Source organism: Pelophylax lessonae (genome assembly GCF_965119305.1).
Source record: "Pelophylax lessonae genome assembly, chromosome: 3".
Taxonomy (NCBI): domain Eukaryota; kingdom Metazoa; phylum Chordata; class Amphibia; order Anura; family Ranidae; genus Pelophylax; species Pelophylax lessonae.
The window spans coordinates 249,990,083-250,014,956 of record NC_138770.1 but is presented as its reverse complement, the minus strand read 5'-3'; the positions used below and the strand labels follow the sequence as shown (position 1 = coordinate 250,014,956).

Here is a 24,874-nt window from a genome sequence, read left to right as displayed (position 1 = left end):
AACTGCCACTTCTGACTTTTTTGTCTAGGTGAAAATGAAGTAGCCCTAGCTGCCCGCAGCCTTCTGGGATACCCTTATACCACATCTTAGGAGGCTTCCATACAGCTTGGAGAACTGAATAACCCTATTTGACATAAACAGATGTTCCACATGCAAAAATTAGTGTAAATAAATTGTATACACAACACAGGAATATTACTTTGTGTATACAGTAAAACATCAGTACTTTTGTAATTTGTTATACCAGTATTTTTCTCCCTCACTCAGCTAATGTAACCCCAGTGCTGATGAGAGGGACAGGGGATGGGCAAATAAAGATGCTGTGCTGGCACCCAATGCCCTCTATATCAACTGATGATGTCACTGGCTGTTAGGACGCTGGAGGCTAGAAGGTTGTAATGTGGCTTTGTGTAACTAAATGGCAGGCTTGATTCAACTGCTAGCTTGTATACAATTTTTGGGCATTTTTTAGGCATTTTGCCAAGGCACCCTTGTAGAAAAAGGCTGTAATACACCATTTTAGTGTGCCTCACATTACTTATGCAGTGATTGTAAACAGCACCTTTTCTCTACCACCAGATGGCAGTATTGTACCATATTTTAACTAGAGTTTGGACATGACTTCGCCCTGGAATATTCTTACAAGAGAAATGCAAAAGCATCAATTTACCTAGTCAAGTCTTCAATATCTACAAGCATTGCATCTTGTTCCATGTGCAATTCATCCCGAATAAGGAGAAGTTGAACCAGTTCTTCATTCAAGCCTGAAAAAAAACACCAATGTTACAATAGGTTACAATAGACATGGTTACATTTTAGGAACAAAGACCACGATTGTATGGTTAGTAACGTGTGGCCAGATTTACAGTTTAAGAGCCCACTGCTCCCCAATAGAGGAATGATGCGCTAAGGTTTTGCAGAGCAATAATCATGTGCAAAGTACAAAAAACAATAAAAACTAACAATCATATATTTGTGGACTTAAAGCTGAAATCAGATTGAAAGTACAGCAGACTAAATTATTATATTATTATTCAGAATTTCTAAAGCACCTACAGCTTGTGCAGCGCTTTACAAAATAAAGGGAGGCAGAACAGTTTCAATACAAGATGGGACAGAGGGCCCTACTCACGAGAGCTTACAATCTAAAAGGGAGGGCCAACTAATACAAAAGATAAGGGATGAGGGATTGAACAAGTAAAAGTACTGTTGGGTGGAAGCAGCATAGGCGTCCTTGAAAATAGGCTCCTTTCACACTTGTGCGACCTGAAAGTCGTGCGACTTTGCCGCAATTTTGACTGAACTTGAAGCATACCCTGTGTAAACTTGAGGTCTATGGACCTCAAGTCACATCCAAGTGCAGGGACTACTTTGAAGTCGCACAGATGTTAATGGTACTCATTGGAAATCATGGGGTACTACTTGTCATGCGGCTTTCCAGTCCCAAGTCACAGGACAAGTTGCACAATGTGAAAGGGGCCTAAAGGCAGACAGAGAAGGCGATAGATGGACAGATAAGGGTAGAGAATGGGACAGGCTCTTGGAGGAGTGAAGAAGGATTGGAGGATATTTTGCGAGGAGGTTGGTGATGTCGAGGTTATTCGTATGAAGGGAGGGATGAAGGATGGTACTAAATTACCAAAACACCTAATTTTTCAGGGCTCATTACCACCATCTGTGTAGACCTACATAGGTCAAGGGACACCAACCCGCAGAGTTATTAGTGCGCTGGCTGGTGTGAGCAAGCTCTGATATCATTGGATAACAGTCTAGAAGTGATGGAACATCTGATTATACAATCTACCATTTTGAAATAGAATGTTACAGATATCTTAAAATGTGTGCAAGGCAAGCTCAAATTGGATCACGTTTCTTCATAAAACTTTGTAGAGATTATATGGAAATACGACTGGATTTGCTGAAGAGTTCAGTCTGTAGAGTTCTGAACTCATCACAATCCTCCCTTTTTTTATGACATGTTCTTCCTTTTTTTTTTTTTTGTAAATATTTTATTTTCGTACCATTTCATTGTCAAGCTGCTGACATGTGCTACTGATGTACAAGCAAGAACCCCACTGTGAAACTGCAGAAGGCAATGGTAACCAGGCTTCCATTTACAGTCAATGATCAGCTGAGAAAGATGTACATATGAGAGGCATAACTAGAACCTTTAGGGCCCTAGTGTTTTTTTTATTTCTGTTTTATTTTTTTTACTATTTTTTTTTTTATATACCATTTTTTAGGAGCCCCATTGGGTTGGCTTTGGTGAGATATCAGGGGCCTAAACAGACCTCTGATGTTCCATCTTTGAGAAAAAAAAGGAGATTGAGGACACAGCCCAACCCAACAGCCTGGTAGTACACAAGTCGGAAAATAGATCAAATTGTGTACAATCAGCTAGCCCATACATTATTCACAGTTTGGCCAGTTCTTTCTATCCATGTATGGTTTTAGGCTTTAAATGTAGATAGTAGTGATCGACCAATATAATTTTTTTATTGCCGATACCGATATTTTGGTCATCGCATATCGGTATCGGCCGATAATTTTCGGACATTTAAGAAAAAAAATGTATTTATTTATTTATTTTTTACACAGGTACTGTTGTGGAGGGATCTGGGGGTCTAAAAGGCCCCCAAACCCCCTCCTCTATACTTTGGCTGTTTTGAATGCTGTCATTTTTCTGAATTTGGCACTGAGTACCCAGAAGTGATGTCATGACATCACTTCCAGGTTTTTCCATGGAGACCCGATCAGAGCCTAATGCGGCTTTGATCTGGTCTTCTTTTCGGTGGCCATGCAGGTAGGATGCCTGGGTCTCCCGGTGGGACGGGAGACCAAGGCGAGCCGCGGAAGGGGGGGGGACGTCCCCTCGAGCGGCTTCTCAGCCACAACGGTTGTCATTACAAGACAGTTGACCATCGGCTATGGACGCTGGTATCAGGGTGATACCTCTAGTTGCAGGCATCTCTCCGGTACATGCACTTCCCCGAAATATCAGAATTATCGGTAACCTCACGGGCCGATTCCGATATATCAGGGAAAGTGCAATAATCGGTCGATCCCTAGTAGATAGTATCTAAAAAGATAGCTAGCAGGCAACAAAGTGAAACCAGACTATGAGGTGAATTGGTTTTTTGGCGAACATACATACATTGAGGGAAAAAAGTATTTGATCCCCTGGAAATTTTGTATGTTTGCCCACTGACAAAGAAATGATCAGTCTATAATTTTAATGGTAGGTTTATTTTAACAGTGAGAGACAGAATAACAACAAAAATATCCAGAAAAACTATTTTCAAAAAAGTTATAAATTAATTTGCATTTTAATGAGTGAAATAAGTAATTGATCCCCTATCAATCAGCAAGATTTCTGGCTCCCAGGTGTCTTCTATACAGGTAATGAGCTCAGATTAGGAGCAATCTCTTAAACTGAGTGCTCCTAATCTCTGCTTGTTACCGGTTTAAAAGACACCTGTCCACAGAAACAATCAATCAATCAGATTACAATCTCTCCACCATGACCAAGACCAACGAGCTGTCCAAGGATGTCAGCGACAAGATTTAAGACCTACAAGACCATCCCCAAGCAGCTTGGTGCAAGGGTGACAACAGTTGGTGCGATTATTCGCAAATGGAAGAAACAAAAAATAACTGTCAATCTCCCTTGGTCTGAAGCTCCATGCAAGTTCACACCTCGTGGAGTTTCAATGATCTTGGGAACGGTGAGAAATCAGCTCAGAACTACACAGGAGATTCTTGTAAATCTCAAGGCAGCTGGAACCATAGTCACCAAGAAAACAGTTGGTAACACACTACGCCAAGAAGGACTGAAATCCTGCAGCGCCCGCAAGGTTCCCCTGCTCAAGAAAGCACATGTACAGGTCCGCCTGAAGTTTGCTAAAGAACATCTCAATGATTTAGAGGAGAACTCGTGAAAGTTTTGTGGTCAGATTAGAAAAAAAATCAAACTCTTTGGCATAAACTTAACTCACCGTGTTTGGAGGAGGAAGAATGCTGCCTATGGCCCCAAGAACACCATCCCCACCGTCAAACATGGAGGTGGAAACATTATGCTTTGGGAGTGTTTTTCTGCTAAGGGGACAGGACAACTTCACCACATCAAAGGGACGATGGGCGGGACCATCCACCGTCAAATTTTGGGTGAGAACCTCCTTCCCACAGCCAGGGCATTAAAAATGGGTCGTGGATGGATATTCCAATAAACCAAAACACATGGACAAGGCAACAAAGGAGTGGCTCAAGAAGAAGCACATTAAGGTCCTGGAGTGGCCTAGCCAGTCTCCAGACATTAATGCCATAGAAAATATGTGGAGGGAGCTAAAGGTTCGAGTTACCAAACGTCAGCCTCGAAACCTTAATGACTTGGAGAGGATCTGCAAAGAGGAGTGGGATAAAATCCTTCCTAAAATGTGTGCAAACCTGGTGGCCAACTACAAGAAACATCTGACCTCTGTGATTGCCAACAAGAGTTTTGCCACCAAGTACTAAGTCGTGTTTTGCAAAGGGGTCAAATACTTATTTCACTCATTAAAATGCAAATCAATTCCTAACTTTTTTGAATTGTGTTTTTCTGGATTTTTAGTTGCGATTCTATCTCCCACTGTTAAAAAAAAAAAAAAAAACAACTACCATTAAAATTATAGACTGATCATTTCTTTGTCAGCGGCCAAATGTACAAAATCCGCAGGGGATCAAATACTTTTTTCCCCCTCACTGTAAGTGCCACTGGTACTTAGCGGTGGTGCTCCTAGGCAGGACTTTTACCTCCAAAAAATTAGAAAGACATTAGGTTAATTTTGTTGTGTTACAATTATTGTTGTATCATTAGATGGGTAAGAACACATCATGGCTTGCAGTAACAAAACCACAAATCCAGGCAGTGTTTTCTGACAAATATCTGAGCACTGAAAATGTGCAGACAAATGTGTTATGTCCATAATATAAAACTTTAATACCTTATCCCCCACCTGAAGCTTAGGAGCTACACGTTCCTCTTGGCTTCCTTTGATGTTGCTAGCGGCAGTCTCTCAGCAGGTGCTTTCTATCCAACCCCTGCTCTATTATACACTTTTCATAAGCATCAAACAAAGGCTTACTTTTATCTTTAAAGAAAGTTTATTCTGCATCTTGTGTGACTTCCTAGCACTTGTTATTTTTCAATTCTCAGCCCTACTGAAGGTTTTACTGTACGGTGCAGTAAGAATCAGAAGACAGCAATTTTTCCAGATTATTCGATTTGTATTTACCTAGACTCTTCTTCTAATGCAGTGCTACACGGTGGTTGCGTCTTACTGCTCTTTTTCACAATGCAAGTCTACAAGTCTGCTGACTTAGTGAAAATAATGCAATCCTTACATGTAAATCCGATCATCAAAGTCTCATATTAGTTTTAAAACTGAGTTCTCTGGAATGGAATACAGGCAGTTCCCGGGTTACAAACATTCGACTTGCATCCAACTCATACTTCTAAATGGAGGGAGACAACAGGAAGCGAGAAGAAATCTACCCCTAGAAAGAGAAATTCACTCCGGGAAGAGTTGTCATGGGAAAAGGTGTCTCCACTGAATCTTTATCACCAATCCTTTATTACACAACAACCCAAAATTTTCTAAATCCAATTGTCACAGGGACAGAAAGTGAGGTGAAATCTTCTGAACAGGGGCACAGACATCAAAACAAATATGGTAAACCTTCCCTATGCTATTAATAAAAACTTAAAAATTATTTTTTTGGTTGGAGCTACACTTAAAAAATGTACCTGTTTAAACTTACAAATTAAAAACTTGTTTGTAACCCGGGGACTGCCTGTAATGGAAACTCTAAGTGCTTTTCAATGTATTTAAAGCTGCAGCTTTTATTAAAATAGTATCTGTGAAGCCTTCCATGAATATCCTTTTTCAGGCACTTCCCTTAATTTATACTCCTGCATTGTCACCATGTTACATGGGTTTCCATGGAGATAACAAGTGACCATTTCAACACAGATTGTGCAGGCATGGTTTTTCCACCCTCAGAAATGCCATGCAGGCAGTGCTGGGACAAGGTCATCCAGTGCCCAGGGCAAAGATGCCAAAATGCCCAACTTTTTAACAGAAGGAAGGTGCCCCATCCCTTCAGTAAACCATTGCACCCAGGGCAGCTGCCCCTGCCACCCTCCCCTTGCCCCGGCCTTGCATGTAGGTATGGCTAAGGTGCATGTATGTAGACAGGAAGTGGTGCGAAGGGGTAGGAGATCAGTAGCACTGAGATAGAAGAAAAAATGAAAAAAAGTGAAACTTGGTAATGAAACAGCACCTTATCAAGTTTAATGACATTCATTTAGGTTTACATTTTAAGCAGAGGATAGAAATTCCCTTGATCCATTGACTACTGTAGTGGCTAACTTATAATTATCTGTATTTAATGCAGAACTAATGCTCTGCTGCTTTTGGCTGTTAACAGGCAGGCTTTCCATTGCAGAAGAGACATAGAATGTCTCTTCTGCAACAAAGCACACCTACTTGTCTGTTCACAGTGATCTTTGGCATGTAAACCAAGCTGCGCATGCGCATGTGCTGATCCATGTGTGCCGGAATGACATCATGCTGTGCCGGCCAATGAAGATAGCTGAGAACCAGGACAAAGAAGAAGATGCTAGTGCCGGCGGGGGGGCTGTTGGAAAGGTGAGTGTTACCCATTGGTTCCACTGTAACACAGTAACAAAAATATGGGAAAAAACTAAAGTATAACTAAGGGCAAAACTTTTTTTTTTTGGATAGGGTGGAGATGGATTAGAACACCTCTCTATTTGTCCTGTTTTATCAATGAAAGTGAAAGTAAAAGAAATTCACACATTTTGGGTTATCCCCAGAAAAGTAATAGAGGGGAAATCTTCCAATGGGAACTCTAGTTCTGGTGACCTGGGGGCCCCCAATGGATTCCCTCAAATTGCAGGGATTTCCTTTCACTTTCTGTTTAGGCTATGGAGCAAGTTAATCGCCCCAATGGGACACAGATGGCAAAAAACTGACAGGAGTTATAACATCACCTTGCTCTATCCAAAATGAAAAAAAAAAAAAAAAAGTTTTTCCTATAGTTCTACTTTAATAGTACACACCGCTATAAAGACCAAAACAAATCAGCCATACCATACAAAATGAAACATTTGATCATTACTGGAACTTTTTTAAAAAAACAACCAGTTAGTATTTTATATAGTAACCCATAATCCACAGTATCTGTATATCAATGAAATTATGTTATGCTGTCTGTACAAAAAGTCTATTGTACAGATGTGAGATGGGGTCCTGCTTAATCACATCATGTATAGTCAATGGATTTACTTGTTACACCAGTAAAACAAACACAGTACTGATGTACTTCTGCTGCAAAGCAGAGGGAATTCAAGTAATCAGACTTTTTATAAATGAAAAACAACCTAAATTTATTTTCTTTAGGACAAAATCTTGTGTTGGATGGCAACATCATGACAATTTCCAGCAAAGTTCTGGAAATAAAACACATTGCCATTGAAAGCAGCCTAGTTTAAAGGGAACGGCTTGGGAAACATTCTAAGGGTGTTTTATCTATCATTAAATCTATGAACTTGTATAGGCTACAGTGCGTTCAAAAGTATTCACACCCCTAAAGGTTTGTTAGAGAACCTAATGCCCCGTACACACGTGCAGATTATCTGCAGACTTTTGTCTGTAGACTTACCAAAACCATATAATATGAGGTCAAACCTAAACACTTTCAATTTGTATGCAATCCAGCAGGCCCTTGCACTACATAGAAAAGGTAAATCTGAAGACAAAAGTCTTCAGATAATCTGCACGTGTGTACGGGGCATTAGTGAACAAACAGCATCATGAAGGCCAAGAAACACACTAGGCAGGTCAGGGATACAGTTGTGAAGATGTTTAAAGCAGTTTAAAGCAGGGTTAGGTTATAAAAAATATGACCCAAGCTTTGAACATCTCACAGAGCACTGTTCAATCCATCATCCGAAAATGGAAAAAGTATGGCACAACTGCAAACCTACCAAGACGTGGCCGTCCACCTAAACTGACAGGCCGGGCAAGGAGAGCATTAATTTGAGAAGCAACCAAGAGGTAACTTTGGAGAAGCTGCAGAGATCCATAGCTCAGGTGGGAGAATCTGTCCACAGGAAAATTATTAGTCGTGAACTTCACAAATCTGACCTTTATGGAAGAGTTGCAAGAAGAAAGCCATTGTTGAAAGAAACCATTAGAAGTCCCGTTTGTAGTTTGTGAGAAGCCATGTGGGGGACACAGCAAACTTGTGGAAGAAGGTGCTCTGGTCAGATGAGACCAAAATTTAACTTTTTGGCCTAAAAGCAAAACGCTATATGTGGCGGAAAACAAACACTGCACATCACCCTGAACACACCATCCTCACCATGAAACATAATTGGTGGTAGCATCATGTTGTGGGGATGCTTTTCTTCAGCAGGGCCTGGGAAGCTGGTAAGAGTTTATGGGAAGATGTATGGAGCCAAATGCAGGGCAATCTTAGCAAAAAACCTGCAAAAGACTTGACTGGGGCAGAGGTTCACCTTGTAGCAGGACAACGTCCTTAAACATACAGCCAGAGCCAGGGCCGTCTTACTGCATAGGCACGCTGTGTCCATTTGCCCAGGGGGCCCCATCTGCCCAGCATCCCAGCCCCAGCCAAGCATTAGTCCTGATTCCTGTGTGCATCCCGCCACCGAACTTAGCAGGTGGCAACAGACATCCCAAGTCTCCCGCAAGTGCCGCGCGACATCCCGGCTGTCTGGATCAGCTGTCAGAACGGAGCCAATGCTTCCTGTATAATTTCGGCTCCGTCCTGTCACAGGCAGAGTGATATCAAATGCACTCCGCCTGTGAGGGGACCGAGATATACAGGAAGCATTGGCTCTGCATGCTTCCTCCAGCGCTGCTCATCACACTCTCTGCCAGCAGTACCAGCCAGCAGGTGCCCACAGCAGTACCAGCCAGCAGTATCCACCAGCAGTACCCAGCTAGCAGTACCCACCAGCAGTAACCATCAGCAGTACCTGCCAGCAGTACCCGCCAGCAGTAACCACCAGCAGTACCCGCCAGCAGTAAGTCACATGTGCTAGCGATGCAACCAGCCCCCAGCACATAATTTTAAATATTGTGTTTCTGACTCCTACCACCATGACCACTTCAAATCAATGAAGTGGTCATGGTGGTTAGAGTGTTCCTTTAATATCTCTTAGAAGAAGTAAACATCTGTAAACTGATTGACTGATTGCATTTCATTTGATCATCCTTTAGTTGTGTTAAATTTGTGGGAGGGGGGGGCGCAGAGTGCCACCTCCCTGAAATAAGTTTTTGCAGGTTGGGATGTCTGTGGCAAGCGCCTGTCGGCCCTGCGCTGCTGACAGGCCACTTGGGCCATTGAGGGAGAGCCCATAACTGCAGGAATGCCTCACGGAAACAGGCTCACTGTTTTCCTGCTCCATGGAAACAGGCACACACAGGACAGTCGAGTCTGACTCCTGCCTGTGTGTGTGTTCACTGGACCCAGCCGCCGAACTTGGAATCTGTCATTAGCCTGGCACTGCTGTCAGGCTAATCGGGCCATGGAGAGGTGCCCACAGCAGCAGGAGTGCCTGCCTGCTGCCAAAGTCCGCCAGAAGAAAAAAAGTTAGTACTTACCCTTTCTGTCTTTCTTTCCTTTCTGCCATGCTGGCTTCTACTTTAGGCTTCCACAGCAGTGCCCCCACTCTAGCCTGGCACTGCTGTCAGGCTAATCAGACCATGGAGATGTGCCCACAGCAGCAGGAGTGCCTGCCTGCTGCCAAAGTCCGCCGGAAGACAGGCACACATCAGGACAGCCACAGCACAAGTGGCAAGAGTGGGGGCACTGCTGTGGAAGCCTAAAGTAGAGGCCAGCATGGCAGAAAGGAAAGAAAGACAGAAAGGGTAAGTACTAACTTTTTTTTTATCTGCAGAAATGAATACTGTCTTTGTATGTTCAGGAACCCAAAACATCTGCATGTCACTTTCATTTTGTATACAATTGCTGCCCAAATTAATAAGGATATAAGTGCATTTTTTTCCCCCGCTTTTTTTAAAAATTTATTCATTTTTTTAGCCTTTTTTTTTATAAATTATTTATTAATTTATAATTTATTTATTTTTTTTAGACTTTTTTAAAATTATTTATTAATTGAATGTTTAAACACTGATTTTGTTGGAGGTACCAATAAACACCGCCTTATCGATAATTTGCATTTTTATTCTCGTGGGTGATTGTGTAGGCAGGGCCCCTGTGCACTGCATTGCCCGGGGGCTTATAATGCTCTTAAGATGGCACTGAGTAAAACGTTTACTCCAAGGTCGACCTCTAAATGTCATGATCCTAAGACTGAAGTTTTCTTTCGATGAAATGACCCTTAAAGATTATTTGTCTTGCATTAGCTCAGCAACATCTGGGTACTTTGGCCCATACAGCATAAAAAAAAAAAACTGTTAAATTTTGATGCAGGGAGGCACAGGTGGTACATGCAGCCTGCTGCCAGCAGTCTGTCAAAATCAAGGTCAGGCTGATATGTGTTGGCTGTGCGCACATCTAAGCAGTACGTATGAACATGGCTGTATGCGTACAGGGACCCAAGTAGACTTTTGCATTTGGGTCTTCTGTCCCTATATGCGAGTGTCACTCAGATGTGCATACAGCTGCCATGTGTTTCAGCCTGTCAACGATTTTGACAGGCTGTTGGCATCAGGCTGTACACATCACCTGTGCCTCCTGGATGCCAAAATATGCCTGTTTTTGCTCTGTACAGGCCAAACTGCTTTTGAGCATGAAGATGTTCAGTTGTTTTGGGTATTTAATTCTCTGATTTAAAAACCCATTATTAAATATTAGCAATATTGATACCTTGTCTTGTAGATACAATAGTACTTTAAGCCAATATCTAGAGAGGATAAAACGAGACTTACTTTCGATTTGAGAGTGAAGGTCGTTCACAATCACCTGTAGCTGCCCAATCGTCATGTCTCTTAAATCAGTAGGCTTTAGGCTTCTCTTCATTAGGCATTCACTAATGTGAGGCATATGCGGCAACTGCAATATACAAAAAGCTCCTGTTATGAGCATGCTCACACACACACACACACACAAGCTGACAAAACACACTTAAGTGACATTCTCTTTTAAGGTAAACTGTAAACCATTGCCATAAAATGAATTATTAAACAGCCAGTGAGATCTGTAATACGCCTGCATCTCCCAGGCTGAGAGTCGGCTTCTGTGGAATGTGAAGAGAAGCTCATTATTCAGCTATTTCTGTTGGAATGCAAGATTATGCATCTATTGAATGGGAGCTCTCTCATGGCAGTTAACAGGATAAATAGAGGTCCATTTGCAAGCACATTCAATGCGAGGACTCACATTGGCTATCTTATGCACAATCCTCCAACAGTTTAGAATGCTTTGTTCAACAGAACAAGGGAAAAGCAGTGGGGCTTATTTGATAAGACTTGGCCATCAGAAATACTCAACAAATGTTTCCAAAAATAAAAAAATAATGGCTTTTTATAAAATTGCTGCAAAGATACCCCCCCCCCCCCCCACCCTCCAAGAACTCTTTTACACCTTATGATTCAGTAAAGCACAAATCTTGGAAACTTACAAATTCTCCCTTCTAGTAGGGCTGCTCCCACATTGCAGGGGTTACTGCTTGTTTAGGTCTAAGGGACATAGAAAAGGAGGATATCTACTTACTCGATCCTCCACGCTGCTTGACTGGTTTCCGAAACATCTTCTCCGCCATGCCCCATTGGTCTAAGGTCCATCTGCCATCAAGACCATTGCTGGACCTATGGTGATATTGAAGGACAGTCCAGTGTAGGGTTGCCACCTCATTCCTTTACATCTGAACACACATGAACTACACAGGTTCTGTGGCTGATTAATGTGGTAATTAAACTCACGTGGTGCTTTATCTACATTAAGTTAGCCTCACAACCGGTGTAATTTATGTGTGTTCGGATTTAAAGGAATGAGGTGGCAACCCGACACTGGACTATTCCTCAATATCATCATAGGCCCAACATTGGTCTTGATGACAGATGGACTTTAGACCACTGGGGCATGGCGGAGAAGATGTTTCGGGGACCAGGGACTTAAAGGGATGAGGTGGCAACCCTAGTCCAGTGCTAGAGCATGGGGAGTGACATCTGCCAGGGGAGTAGAAAATCAGGTAAATTAAAGTACTTTTAATCTCTCCTAAATGGGCAGTTAACCTTTGTAGTGCTTAATCTAGTAATCTGCAGCAAGTGGCAACATGTGCATTACAATCTCATATGCAATGGGACGTCTCCATAAGGGGTTGATCACACCAGCCCATGTGCTAAAATGGGGCTTCTTGGCGTGCTGGCTAGTGTCCATTGTGTACGGGCAGTGGGGCGCAGTGCTGTGTGTTGGTCCACTCTTCTTTTTTTTTTTTTTTGTAATCTTCACTGAAACGTCACAAAATGACATTTCTCCTATCTGCAGGTAGTGTTCTAAAAAAGTGAAGTGTAATGCAAAATAGAAGAATGTCTGAATTGTTATACAATGCACTGCAATTCATCTCAGTGCAGTGTTTTCTATGTGCCGTTAATGCTGAGCCTGCTATAATTTGTGCAGGTTAATGCAGTTCAGCTGAACAAAACCTGAAGGAGATTGTGTAGTTAGTTTTGAACATGTTTTATCTGTTGCTTGCTGCACCCTCCCAATAGATGCAGGGCATTATATCTTACCTTATAAGCATGAACATGGCAAAAAAGACAGTGAATTCTATATAAATAATATTACAATAGGCCAGCAGGTGGCACTAAACAACCACCAGCTACCTTAATCACATAAAGCCATGCACTTGACTGCTCCAACAAAGCATGCAAATCATTCCAGGGTGTGCACAGTGTAAAAACAGTCCTAACACTGGACAAGCCCTCACAGTCAAAAGGTTTAGTACACCACCTTTCTTTCCAACCACATTCAGATTATATTTTATAATACAATGATAGGCTGGTTGTCACAGCAATCAGTTTTCGCCTTTTATTAGTTTAGAAGAGGGAAGAAGTTGATTGGCTGATAAGGATAAGACTAGTGTGTCCTCATCTTGGCCCAATAAATAAGCCTCTGCGCATTCAGATGTGGGACTGAACCGGACACACAGGGGCTGATTTATTAAAACTGGAGAGTGCAATTGAGCAAGCTGAGGTTAGCAGCTGATTGGCTACCATGCAGAGCTGCACCAGTTTTAGTAAATCAATCAATTTTAGTGCTGTTAAAAATGCGTTAACCTCTTGCCGACCGCCCCACAAACATTTACTGAGGGGCGGTGGCTTCTCTGAGCAGAATTATGTACAGGTACGCGATTCTGCACTTTACGGTCTGGGGCAGGCACACACACTGCTGGTGACCCGCTCCTGCTGTGATTGGACACAGCGTGAGCCAATCAGCGGGTCCGGCGGACTTAATGTCTGCCAACACCCTAGGATTGTTCGGGAGAGAAGCAGAATGGTGGACTTCCTATGTAAACAAAGCAGATCGCCTTTCTGTCATTAGGGAAGGTAGTAATCTTGTGTTTCTGCAAAGCAGGAACATGGATCTCTGCCTTCCCACAGTACAAGCACCTCCCCCACAGTTAGCAAGCACTCCCTAGGCACACATTTAACCCTTTGATTGCTCCTAATGTTAACCCCTTTTTGGCTATGACACTGCTGCATTATTCCAGTATAGGGTTTTGTACTCTTAGCTGCTCTTATTTACCACTTCAGATACTAAAAGAGGAATATTTCAGATGTATAACTGTACCTACAGCAGAATGTTCACCTAGAGCTGGCAGTGTGATATAACCCCTCTAGCAGAAAGTATATTGGTCTCTAGAATAAACCCAATTAAACCTGGAAAAAAGGAAATCGTAGGAGATTTCAGAGACCAAGCAGCAGCAACGTTAACCTAACACTGAACTACTAAATAAATCTCTCACATCCCATGTGAAATACCGGCCTTGGGGGATTCCAAGTAGCTGCAATCTCACCCCAGTGACAGAAATAGACTGTGCAGACAGTAAATACATCATGGTTACATCAATGTAACTGTACTGCACAACATATAGGGGGAAATATTGAATAATGCACTGCAGCTTCCATTTGCCAGACACGTACTGGATTTATTTAGACAATGTGCTAGGAGTTTTAAAGCAGGATTTGTAGGCAGACACTTTTGTGGCGAGGCACCCCTACCAGACTGCCCAGCAAGATCCATGATTTTCACTGCAGCAGCACGGTTTGGCTAAAAACAGACCCCTAGTTTGCTGATTAGACAATGACAGAACCTAAAAGGAAAAAAACTGCATGCTTTACATTCCAGCTCATCAAAACCTGTGCTCATTTCCTAATATGCACTAGACATTGACAGCTGGACATGTTGCTGGGGGGTCACATGTTGGACAAGTTGCTGGGGGTCACATGTTGGATATGTTGCTGGGGGTCACATGTTTGACATACTGCTCAGGGGTCACATGTTGGATATGCTGCTGGGGGTCACATGTTGGACATGCTGCTGGGGGGTCACATGTTGGACATGCTGCTGGGGGTCACATGTTGGACATGTTGCTGGGGGTCACATGTTGGACATGTTGCTGGGGGCTCACATGTTGGACATGTTGCTGGGGGTCACATGTTGGACATGTTGCTGGGGCTCACATGTTGGACATGTTGCTGGGGGCTCACATGTTGGACATGTTGCTGGGGGCTCACATATTGGACATGCTGCTGGGGGGGTCACATGTTGGACATGTTGCTGGGGGTCACATGTTGGACATGTTGCTGGGGGCTCACATGTTGGACATGTTGCTGGGGGCTCACATGTTGGACATGTTGCTGGGGGCTCACATGTTGGACATGCTGCTGGGGGGTCACATGTTGGACATGCTGCTGGGGGGTCACATATTGGACATGCTAATGGGGGGTCACATATGCAAACTAGACCCCTGTATAACATTACCTTTATATAATAAGGATACTACTAATACCACTGAATTCACCATAGCAGACCTGTGTAGCTGGAAACCTGTTTTGCTGAAGAGGAGCAGAGCACCCTCCTTACTGCAGCCACGTCTGGACAGGGTAATGGTGTGTAACTAACATGGCACATAAATGGACAAAGCAGACAGTCCAGCCAGATGCTGCATTAATTACAGATCCTTCGCCCCAGACACACAATGCTGCTTCCAACACAGCAGGAAGCCTGGCAGGATTGATGACAGCAAGCCGCTAAATACTAAACTAACCTAAAGCTGCCCACATACTAGAAGATTTTCAAATGAATGTTTCTGCAAATATTTAAGCGTACTGAGAATTTTTGTACGATAAACTGATGAATGTCATTAGAAAGTTCTTAAAAAATTCGGTTTGCTTTTAACATTTTATTTTGGAATGAATGTGTGAAGGTAATTACCCAAACAAAAAACACATACAGGGGTTGATTTATTAAAACTGCAAAGTTCAAAATTTAGGGAAGATCTGCATAGAAACCAATCAGCTTGCATTTTTTTTTGTCAAAGCTTAATTGAACAAGCTGAAGTTAGAAGCTGATTGGCTACCATGCAGAACCGCACCAGATTTTGCACTCTCCAGTTTTAGTAAATCAACCCCATACTGTTAGAAATGTGGTAATTCAAGAGAAATTCCCTTGAAAATTTCTTGTCACTGCAGTTGAAAGTAAACATTCATTTGACCCCAATAACCGTTTGAAAATTGAAGGAATGTTCTTAAAATGAATATCTTTTACCAATATTCTACTAATGTAATTTGTTTTGTGAAATGCAGACTTGTTAAAGATTAGAAATTATATATGGGGTAGCACAGTGGTTCCCAGTTCAAATCCCAACCATGACACTACCTGCCTGGAGTTTGCATGTTCTCCTTGTGTCGGTGTGGGTTTCATTCCAACTCCAATGACATGCTGGTAGGTTAATTGGATCCTGTCTAATATATATGTAAAGCACAGTGTATATCGATGGCGCTACATAAGTACCTGTAATAACTAAATTTAGATCTCACTTACTAGATCCGCAACAGGGGACTTTTTCCTGTTTTGTTTCTCGACCTCCACCTGCATCTTAGCCATTGGTTTCACCATAGCCAGAGCCATCTTTGCTTCTGCTTGCAGTTTCTTCTGCCTGGAGATAAAATCCATGTCTTCAAAGGATTCCGACTCCTCCTCAGTAGTGTCCCGGTCTGAGTATGAGGAACTCTGCTTGCTCTGTAGGAGAAAAGTATTGCTTGCCATCATGACATTTGGTAATAGTAATACAGTAAACCGGCTAATCATGAATTTCCCATATAGATGTGCCAGTGACGCTTTTTGAGGCAATGTCACACATACTGCATGGAGTTTCTCCATAGTGTACTTTCAGGTTAGAGTTATCCTGCCATTTTACTGAATAGTATACCCTGGAAAAGAACTCCTTGCCTTGATTTTTTGGCAATTTTATGTTTAACACAAAGTAGCTTCACTTACCCAAAGAAACCAAACCCAGAATCATTTCCATTATTTTGTGTTAGAACAAAAGATGACTTCTGATTGGTTGTTGTGTTCTTTTAGCAGAAACCCCCCAAAAATGAAAAAAACAACAACTTTTTAACAAAACTGGCTTAATGTGGACATGACCGGATACCTATATTAGTGTTTCTCAACCTTTTTCAGTCGTGCACCCTTTAAAATTATAGACAATCTCAAGGCACCCAATTCGAAAATTTAAAAAAACTATTCTAATAACTTTACACAATGCAGCAACATTCACACGTAGAACACCAAACGTTAGAGGTGATCTATTCTTCCAAAGCAAATATTCTTTTCCATGCTGGTACTGACTAGTATTCCTAGGTTTCTTGTTTCCCTAGATTTCTCTCCATCAGTCAGCTAATGTCACCCCAGTGCTGAGGCAGAGGCACCCTGGTTGAAAAAGGCTGGCCTATATTACCAATACTGCTAATGTGCAGAAACATTACAGTGCCTTCAAGTGCATGGGTTATTCTTAAATTTGATGCCAGTCCCCGTAGAGCCAAGATAAAGCCTTACCCCTGCTGTAAAACCTTGACAAATAATAGCCTACAGTTTTAATGCTGGGAGCTCTTACGTGTTTAGAATATAAGATGGGTCTATGTGACGATTTTATACTAGTGCATGGTGGTAATGTAGGGCAGCACTATGGCTAAGTGGTTAGCACTTCCACCTGGCAGCATTAGGGTCGCCAATTCCAATCCTAACCATGACACTACCTGCATGGAGTTTGCATGTTCTCCCTGTGCCTGTGTGGGTTTCCTCCAGATACTCCAGGTTCCTCCAAACTCCAAAGACATGATAGTAGGCGTATTGGATCCTGTCTAAATTTGCCCTAGTATGTTGTATGTATAAATGTGAGTTAAGGACCTTAGATTGTAAGCTCCTTCAGGGCAGGGACTGATATAAATACAATATAAATGTAAAGCACTGCGTAATGTGACGGTACTATATAAGAACCTGAAAGAAATAAATAAATAATGTGGCAGTGTGGGATGATGTGCATGTGCCTGTGTACAGGGTTATACATGCATTAAATAAAATCTGAGACAAAGTAAAGTGTAGGTCTAGGCAAAATAAAAAAGATTCAGTACATTTGTATTTCCTTGAGTTTTATGTCTTCTAACAGAACTGATGAAAAAAATGAACTACTGATCATTGGAGATGGGCTTGGGCGTGTTTGGGATCCTAGTCCCAACCCAGGGGTCCATCCCACCAGGAAGCCATCACTGCACACCTCCAATCACAGGCAGTGAGACATTTTCCTGTCTGTGCAGCTGCTTACCGGGAAATGTCTCACTGCCTATGATTAGTGGTATGCAGTGGTAGGATCGGGCAGATGGGTTGGGACTAGGATCCCAAACACGCCCAGGCCCATCTCTACTGATCATGTCAGTGAGCTTCTAACTTCCAGTTCAGGCCTCACAACACTGCTACTACTGCACTTAAGCCTTTCCCTGCTGGACTACAGAATTCCTGATTCCGTGTCCCTCTCCACATACATACATTTCATTTCTCTCCCAGCAAAACAATACTGCTTTTATTTCCAAGACCCTGTCCTCTCATGTTGTACTGACTGAGGCATACCCCCCAGACGTTTATGTACCAAAAGCCTTTTTAACAGGAAATTACATAGGGTACCTTGCAGATGCCTCCTCCTTGCACCTACCCCTCCAAAATGTTCAAAACCTAGCAATGACATCGCATGGAATTTTTTATTTTGGTTATGGATTGTGGTAACAAAAAAGAACTAATGCTGAAACATCAAACTCCATTTTATCATGGGCTGCATAAGCATTATGGGTGCCCTCAAAGGGCTGGTTCTATCTGTAAGACTAGATGTCCAGAGAACCCCATCCCGCTTACATCATTGTGTCAAGGGCCCCCCACCATCAGAAGTCAAGAGTCCCCCATTCTCTCCTACATCACAGTGCACCCTCCTGATCTTGTGCTACTGCCAAGAAGAAGCTGGGAAGCAGAAAGTGCAGGGTCTGAAGGAGGACCAGTCAGCTGCTGGAGTCTTTTAAATGCTGAGAACAGGGGACAAGAGGGGGTGCTGTGGCTGCACAGAGAGGCATAGGATCTGTAGGAGGAGTTCTGTCCTCTTTTCTGCTATTGATGGGGCGGTGGACAAGAGGTTGCCACAGCAGCAGGAAAGGTGCGAGGGTCAAATGAAATGGCCCGATTGGATTCCGCCTGCAGGCCCTGTGTTTGACACCTGTTCTAGAGGGAGAGGGTAAAGCTTTCCAGTTAAATGTGGGCCAAATTCTTTACTGGTTAGCATGGTATAACCCTGGTATTTATCTATCTGCTCCTTCATCCTTCACTTTAACCTCTAACCTTCACGTCTTAATCTTTCTACTAGGACTGTATTTCTTTTTGGTTTTCAATCATAGTATCTATGACTAGCTATCATAACTAGAAGGCCGAACTTGTACAACACCATTCTGTACAGGCCACGGCTAAAATTATTACTGCTTCGCAAAAAATGTTTGTATAGCCTATTTTCTGATCCTCTAATTCCTATAAACATGCCATGCCCATTTCTGTGTCAATTCAATGGCATAATACATAGGGCTTCCCTAGGCGATTTAAGTCTCTACCACACAGTGATTAGACTATTTTAGGAAATCTCAAATTCAGAAAGAGGAAGGAATTATTTAACTGTTCATATGTTGGCTACAGCGTCTTAGCGAAGTCAGTTATAGAAAGGCTCGTCTATGGCCGGTCTTCCAACTTAACAATACAATGAACTGCACTACCCCCCCTAGTGGTTTTACACTTACTGTACGTTTTTTTTTTTTGTGTGATCAGATGATGATTCACAGTAGTGATCACAGCAGCCAACTAGACAGTGTTGGATCCATTTACATAATCAACAATGGTTTTTTTTTTTTTTTGGTTTTGTTTTTTTTAGCCAATCACTGAAAATTAAAAAATGAATCGACATGGGTCTGGAAATCGTGTACTCAAACTCACCATGGGAGATAACGGGGTGTCTAGGCTTGTTTCAGTTTTGCTATCATCTGCATCACTGTCCTTGTCGCTCCCACTATCATTTACAAAACAGATCTGCAAATTCATCCCACTTTGGAGCCTGAAAATGAAAACGAAAAACATTAATTGCTATAATTCAGAACATTGCACATGGCAAATGCATAAAATGGCAGATAATGAATGTGTTGTATTCGGACATAGTTAAAGAGTAACTCCACTTTTGTTGATAAAAAAAAAACATTCTCCTCTCGGTGATCTATGTACATTACAAGGATTAAAACAATCTCTGTTGCAGATTCCTACATATAAGAAATCACTGTTCTTTCCTCCGTGCTGAGTGAGTCTAATGGAAGCGGTTTCCTAATTATCAGCAGGGCTCTAATGAGGAAAGCTGCTGGGTCTGCATCCCTTTAGACGTGTTCCTATTGGGAGTATCTCACCATAAATTACATTTTTGTTGCAGGGGATGCCAGAAATCTGATTTGTATCTTCCCAGACTTCTGGGAAATATGGTGAGTCAATCACACAAGCAAGAAATGTTTCTGGGGTGTGGTCAGTATACATTCTGTGTACAGAACACCTCCAGGTAGCCATATTGCATTGCATTGTCAAAAAATTACAGCGGCTGCAGATTTAAAAGGAAAGGTAATTTTTAATAACATTCAATTACACTATAATTTGTTTTGCAATTGTATACATTATATTATTTTTTCTTTATTTGCTATTTTTTCCCCCACGAAAGTGGAGTTACCCTTTAAGGCAGTGTGAAAAGTGAAACCCAAAAGCAAATATTTCTTATATTGCAGCTTACCAATTCTTAGATGTGATGACTGCACTAGTTTTCTTTTTTAGGCTTTCTTCAATCTTCATTTAGTGACCTAGCCAGTAAGTCTGTTGTTTTTTCAAAAGAACAAGCTCTCTTCCAGATATATCAGTTAAAGGGATGAGACAAACCATTTACCACTGACAGGGGTGCTTATAATGATCTCCTTTTATTCAAGTAAAACCTTTATTCCAAAAGAAACAAAACTGTTTGCTGTAACTGATTAAAAGGCATGCGCTGGAGTTTAGCTTCAATTTGTCAGTGTATATAAATCTGCTAGTCCATCTAACACTCCTCTCCCCCCAGACTGACAATGTTGCTGTCAAAAGGTGTCTCTGTTGCTCCTTCATCCAGAGAGGGGGCATTCAAATACAGGAGGTGTGTTACTGGCCAAATCCCCCCCTGGTGAAAACTGAAGAAAAAAGCCCTAAAAAGAAAATGAATGCAGCCACCACATCTAATTAATGGGAAGCTGCAATTTGACATTTTTGGTTTTGAGTTTATTACTGCTTAAACATATTATACTTACAGTGTTACTAAACTCACAACAGTAAAATCAGTCTGTATATGCAGTACAGCATGCTGGTATACTTACTGTGGAACCTAAGGGGTTAATCTTCTGCATTATGTAAAAGGGCTGTTGGATCCTGTATGCACAGATCCTCCTCTTGTTGCATTGTCCCCATAACATGTTCAGATAAGACAGAGTTACTGGAGTCCAGGTGCACATGATCAGTTTGGTGTGTATTGCTACAGAGTTTTTCTTTTCTTGGGAGAGTACATGTGATCAGCACAGGGCCAATCAGCACTGTCCAGACAGAGGGTCACGAGTCCTGCATCCTGATAGGACAGCTCCCCAGTGCAGTATGAAAACTCCTCCTACAAGCTTTAACCAGGCACTAATAGAAGTCACAAGACTGCTCTAACTGCTGATGAGAAAAGGTATTTACAAGTTTATATTTACTAAAACTATTGCATTTCCATGTGTACTGTGGGAGACCAGATATAGTGATTGCAGGGTCCTGGGTTCAGTAACACTTTAACCTGTTGGCACCGAGCTCAAGCAAATATGCCGCCTCTCACCAGCCGGGCATTGGCACTGAGCGGCCGCATATTTGCGTGCAATAGTGCCAACAGAGCTGTCCAGAGAGTGGCACAGTGACCAGCAGCTCACGGAAAGCTCCCAATCGTTGCTTGTGATCGGGAGTTTTCGGATCATGTGACCGCTGTGACAGCCAATCAGAGCGGACAAACAACAACAAGCCCCGTCCCGCCTCCTGGAAGTACGAACCCCTAAAGGGCCGGCGGGAGCCAGCGCCAAGGAGTTAACATATTTTAGGGAACAAAGTGCTTATTCTGAAGCATCTGATCACAATCCATCAGTGCACCCATTATGAGGTAGGTTTTTTTTCTTAGGCTGGCCATAGATGTTCAATTTTTTGTTAAATTTACTAAAAACCATATAATATGAGGTCCAGACTTTCAATTGTGTTCATTTAGGCAGGCCTTTGTACTACATAGTTGAAGGTAAATCTAAAGAAAATTGTAAGAAAATTGTATAATGTATGGCCAGCCTTAGGCCCTATTCACACTTAGTGATTTGGATTTGTGGGCGAAATCGCTGAAAAATACGCGATGCATGTTTGGGTGCCGTTGTTTCTAAATGGCACCCCATGCTGTGATTGTTGTGCGACAGAAGTAACTGCAATCGCAGCAAAACACGCCTTCAAAAATCGAGTTGGCTGCTCTATGCGGAATGGCGTAAAAATCTCCCACACGAGTTCCCACTATACAAAGTGTGAATGGGGCCTTACTGCTTTTGAGGCGACAGTCTAAATAAGTATGTCTTCTAGATACACAAGATGTTGTCCAAACTCCTGATCAGCCTGGGGGAATAAAAAAAAAAAAAAGCTACTTTGTTCTCTGCATAATGCTGCAAGTACACTCAACATTTTTTTATTTTATTTAATAAATGAGGCTTTGTCAGAATCAAAAAAGCTAAGCGGAGGCCACATTTGTAAAGCACAACAGTGTGCTTTAGCCCCCGTTCACATTGGAATGACTTGCGATTTGACAGGTCAATTTTCCTAATAAGTCGCAGCCTATTGTGGGCAATCTCTCTGTTCAAATGGGTGCGATGCCAACTTTGTGGTGCCGCACTGGTTTGAAAAAGTAGTTGCTGCACTACATTTGGTGATTTTGGGTGCGACTTGCATAGACATCTGTGCATGAAGCCGCACAGATGTCTTCCAAGTCCCACCTAAAGTCACACTACGATTTCAGATGACGTCCCACGATTTTAAAGCCGCAGTTAATGTGAATGTGGGCTTCTAGATATAAAGGAGTATTTATTTTAAAGCAGCAGTATGGCCATGATTTATATTATTATACAGGATTTATATAGCGCCAACAGTTTGCGCAGCGCTTAACAAAATGTAATGTATAAATCAGTCCCTTCGCTTTAGAATATATTGAAAGCTAGTGTGATATTAGGAATTTAGCTGTTTACAAACCTACACAGCTGCTTTTAGGTGACTATTAACCCTCAGTGCAGGGACTTCTGAAGCTCACTAACAAGTGCACACAATGGAATTCTCTATATTTTTGCCAGCATCCTAATTTTAGGCTATGATTTTTCACCTTAAATAAAACTTGTCATTTTCAAAAGTGACAGTTCACTGGCTTGTATGGAAGTTATACAACTAACAATATACACAACAAATTAATGACAATGCCCAGAAAATGAATGCTTCCTAATTACATTTACCAAACTACACATTACACATCTAAGGAAGAATACATTCTACTTAGAAAATATTCTAAACCTCTCTTTCTATGGTAAATGACTGTCTCTGGCTGTTAGCCAATACAGTGTGGGCTTTTGTAACCCGGACAGCTGCCAAGCTCATTTTTTGATTCTTCTTGACATATACGCAAGCAGCTGCACTTATGCTGTTGCAGTTAATAAATGCTGTTGCAGTTAATAAATGGTGGAATATGAAGAAGTTCTTAACCCAATTCAGAAACACAATGCAGGAACTTGATGTACCTTTGATATACAAATAGTTCATAAAAAATACATATTCCTGAATCTACAACTAGATGGTGAATCACACTTTTTCTACACCACGATCCCGAGGGACTGCTAGCAGCATGGGCTTTACTTTTTTTAAAAGAAAAAAAATAGAGGGGTAGATTTAAGGTGGGTACACACTATAGGAAAATTGGGCGGAGCGATCATACGGTTTTCCTCTGGTCTAAGGCCTATTTTCCATTTGCAGTACATAGAGGCTCTATTCACACCTGAGCATATTGTTTTTAAGCATTTTTTACGTGTTTTTCAGGTGTTTTTTTTTTCAGGCGTTTTTTGCAGGTGTTTGGAGGCAGGCATTGACATCTAACAAAAATGCTTGTAATCTGCCAAAAAAGAAGCTTATGTACTTTTTTGAGCTTTAATGGGATTTTGCTTGTTGGGCATTTTGAGACTTCAGAGATGAACGTTTTACGAGCAGAAAAACGCTCAGGTGTGAACAGGGCTGAAGACAAAAGCTAAAAGCCTGACTATAAGCAATACAGGCATAACGTTTTTTTTCTTTCCCAACTCTCCTAATACCAGACATTTTCTAAGTATTCCACATTGCGAACTGAACACAGGAAACTTTTCAATAGGATAAATAATATTATGTGATACTTGTTTCCAGTGAAAACCTATAAAACCTGCTTGGTACTATGGACCATCAGCAGCAGCAGCAGCTGCAAAGTGTTTGGTGACAACATGCAAAAAGGATATTTCCTCTTTGGCTTTTTGGACAAATTATATTTCCTTTTATGTACAAAACTATTCAATGCTTATTGGCTCAGAACTTCCAATGGGATGGAGCATGCATCATTCAGAACAATGATGCAGGGACAACCAATAGCAGTGTTCTAGGCCAATTCCGAGCACTGTACCCTGGTACTGCTGCACAGGTTTTGTTCTACAAATGTATTTTACGAATTCATAGATGCTGTAAACTAAAAGATAATTTTGACTTTTTTTACTTTGCATATACGTGCTACATAAACCATTAATAACAGTAATCACAGATATAATCATAATAATCATCAGCACTCAGGTAATTAGTGGTTTTCTTTCATGCTTCACATTATACTGAGTAGTAAAGTGGGATAACAGCAATCTATCAGAAATAACACTTAGTAACCTCTCATAAACGAATCAAATTGAAATAAAAATCCTACTATGAACTCCATTAGAAAATACACTCTGGCATAAGCATTATCCCCAAAGGGCTAAAAGTCAAAATGATATCTCTTTTAATTCACAGCTCCTATGAATTCCCAGAGATTTCATTTTAATTCAATTAGGAAGGATAAGAATGTTATTAATTTCTTTAAAAAAAGAGAGCAGATGTGGGTGGTTTCTGCACTTCGGTGGAAATCCCATTGTTTGCTGAA

The 24,874-nt window shown here is 41.7% G+C and overlaps 1 protein-coding gene across 5 annotated transcripts in view; it reads right to left on the bottom strand.

Annotated features, from left to right (window-relative positions):
- LOC309549529 (schwannomin-interacting protein 1) overlaps window positions 1–24,874 on the bottom strand; it is a 609,988-nt gene that overhangs the window by 4,025 nt on the left and 581,089 nt on the right. For all 5 annotated transcript variants that reach the window (XM_082249877.1, XM_082249878.1, XM_082249879.1 and 2 more), the window contains 4 exons: window positions 19,579–19,696; window positions 16,102–16,299; window positions 10,983–11,106; window positions 671–764 (listed from right to left, as the gene is read on the bottom strand). In XM_082249877.1, coding sequence (XP_082106003.1) covers window positions 671–764; window positions 10,983–11,106; window positions 16,102–16,299; window positions 19,579–19,696 — 534 coding nt within the window. The remainder of the gene's footprint in view (window positions 1–670; window positions 765–10,982; window positions 11,107–16,101; window positions 16,300–19,578; window positions 19,697–24,874) is intronic.